This window comes from Magnolia sinica, chromosome 15 (assembly GCF_029962835.1).
Source record: "Magnolia sinica isolate HGM2019 chromosome 15, MsV1, whole genome shotgun sequence".
NCBI classification, from domain to species: Eukaryota; Viridiplantae; Streptophyta; class Magnoliopsida; order Magnoliales; family Magnoliaceae; genus Magnolia; species Magnolia sinica.
In genome coordinates, this window is record NC_080587.1 from 529,383 (window position 1) to 532,176 (window position 2,794).

At 38.7% G+C, this 2,794-nt stretch overlaps 1 protein-coding gene across 1 annotated transcript; it reads left to right on the forward strand.

Annotated features, from left to right (window-relative positions):
* The first annotated feature begins 290 nt into the window (after window positions 1-290).
* On the forward strand, window positions 291-2,275 carry LOC131227616 (NAC domain-containing protein 100-like). Its single transcript, XM_058223421.1, has 3 exons — window positions 291-703; window positions 825-1,105; window positions 1,231-2,275. Exons 1-3 carry the CDS (start codon window positions 490-492, stop codon window positions 1,960-1,962), a joined length of 1,227 nt encoding a protein of 408 aa, XP_058079404.1. The 5' UTR covers window positions 291-489; the 3' UTR covers window positions 1,963-2,275.
* The last annotated feature ends 519 nt before the right edge of the window (window positions 2,276-2,794 follow it).

Sequence of the window (2,794 nt, forward strand, 5' to 3'; positions counted from 1 at the left end):
TTAGATCTAACTCATTTGAATAATTCAATTGACTCGACTCATCAATCCTTATAGATATTACTGAGTCTTGGGGTTGAAGACTCGGAAAAATGACTGAGCTTATAGTCTGAGTTAGGGCATGTGATTGATGTACATGGATATTTATAGTCCCGCAGTGTATCAAATAACTCCTGCAACAGAAAAATACAAATGAGCCGAGAGGCTTGTTGGAGAAGTGCCTTGCAAGGCACGGATATTAGGCTGTGAGAAAACCTCTATTTAAGTGGCCCTCTGTCTCTTTTTCTTCTTTCTTAATAGCACCTCGAAATCCCCTACCAAAGACATAAACATCTCTCTCTCTCTCTCTCTCTCTCTCTCTCTGAAGAGTTTTTCATCATACTTTTAGGGTCTTTGCTGAGATATTTTTAATTTTAAAATTTTTCTCTCTTTGTTGTGGTAGGATTATTGGGTGCCTTTGATTTTTATTTATTTTTAATTATTAGTTTGTAAATGGAAATGGGTGTTGAGGGTGCAAGCATGGGAGAAGTTTCAGTTATTGCAAAAGGAGATGAGTGTATAGATCTGCCACCTGGTTTTAGGTTTCATCCCACAGATGAAGAGATCATAACCCACTATCTTACAGAGAAGGTCTTGAATACCAGCTTCAGCGCAAGAGCCATAGGAGTGGTAGATTTGAACAAGTGCGAGCCTTGGGATCTACCAAGTAAGCTTTTACTTTGCTTTGTTTCTATTTCTATGTATGTAGATAGATTAGATTTTGGGTCTGATTTTTATGTAAGGTTAGATATGAGGTCTGATTTTCATGTAATTGTGGTTGTTTTTAGGTAAGGCTAAGATGGGAGAGAAGGAATGGTACTTCTTCTGTCAGAGAGATAGGAAGTACCCAACAGGCATGAGAACAAATAGGGCTACAGAAGCTGGGTATTGGAAGGCAACAGGCAAGGATAAGGAGATTTACAAAGGAAAAGGTTGTCTTGTTGGGATGAAAAAGACTCTTGTTTTCTATAGGGGAAGGGCACCCAAAGGAGAGAAAACCAACTGGGTCATGCATGAATACAGGCTAGAAGGGAAATTCTCTTACTACAACCTCCCTAAAACTGCAAAGGTACAGGCCTTTTGTCTCCCTTTTTTATCTTTTCATTCAAGTCATGGTTTTTCTCTACTTTTCACACGGACCCTCTCTCTCTCTCTCTCTCTCTCTCTCTAACCAGTGGTTTTCAACAATTGCAGGATGAATGGGTTGTTTGTAGGGTGTTTCACAAGAGTACAGGCGTTAAAAGAAATCCAATCTCTGGATTGTTGAGAATGAACTCATTTGAAGATGATCTAATGGATTCTCCTTCCATGCCTCCTCTCTTGGATACTCCTTTTTTCAATCCAAACAGGCCCAGTACGAGCTTCTTCAGCGATGATGATGATTTCAAAGGGACGTCGACACTGGCAGCATCAAGACCATCCAATGGAATTCATCTTTCCTACTTATCTACAGCCATGGATAATCAACAAGATGACAAGATCTTTCTGCCCAACAACTACTCAAATCTCAACCATCAAGGAAACCCATGCGTCCCATCTCCAAACTCAATTATCTACCCTCAGATCTCGCACCCAAACCACATATTGTCCCTTCCAGGATCAGCAAACTTTGGTTACTTGCATCAGGTCAGGAACAATCCAACCCCAAGCTTCCCAACCTCTGGCTTCAAAGCACCTGATCTTGCAATGCTAAGAGCATTAGCTGCTACCCAGGAATCATCTGGATTGAGGACTCAGTGCAAGTTAGAGCAATTCTCTAACCAATCGATGGTTTCGCAGGATACGGCGGCGAGTACTGATGTGAACACAGAGATCTCATCTGTGATCTCAAAACATGATCAGATAGACAGAAACGGATGTGATGATAATCTTGATGGACCTCCTTCAGATGGCCCAGTTGATTTGGAATGCTTGTGGAATTACTGAAATAATATAAGAAGATTGTTAGATTTTCAAAAGGCTTCTCCTGTTCAGTTGTCATAAGAGGAGAAGTGCATTTTAGTTCAGAAATGTTTGTATAGATTTCAGATGTGTAGACCATATAGCTTATATTGTTATAGAGAAATAGAATAGAATAGAAAGGTCATGAATATAACACTAATGTACATGTATTCTTTTGTTGAACATAACCCATCTCCTGTGTGTAATTTTGGTGCATTCTTTCTTCATTGTGGTTGTTGTTGTTGTTGTTATTATTGTTTTGAAATATTAAATAGATGGCCACATGGGTTGGTTTTAATTTCTTTTTGATTGATTGATCTTGTTATGGGATTATTATATCTTTTTACTTATTTATTTATCATTGCTATTATTTTTCTAAGATAATGGGATTGTTATCTCATTCTAAATAATAATTATTTTATTTTTTTTCATTTTATTGTTGTAAAGAATCCCATGAAAATTATAACACAACAAAGTACTATGATGATTATTCTGTTGAATGCAGACCATCTTACAGAGTTTGGTAGCCCCACATGCACCCTTTAGCATATCTGTCAATCTATCAACTTTATTGGACAATCTGAGCAGTTAGTAAGGTGGGCCAACCAGAAAATGAGCAAGAATCCGATCGTAAATTCATCAGGCGGGCTGCATATGTGAGTTTGAATGTGAGCCGTTAAAAATGTGTTATTACCATCTACCTATTTCGTATTGGGGTAGCCTAGCCGATGAGTGGGCCTTCTGGGTTCTGGTCTATCTTCATCTTCACTGTTGGAACCGCCTTATGCAACAGTAGAATGTCCCACACGCTTCCTGA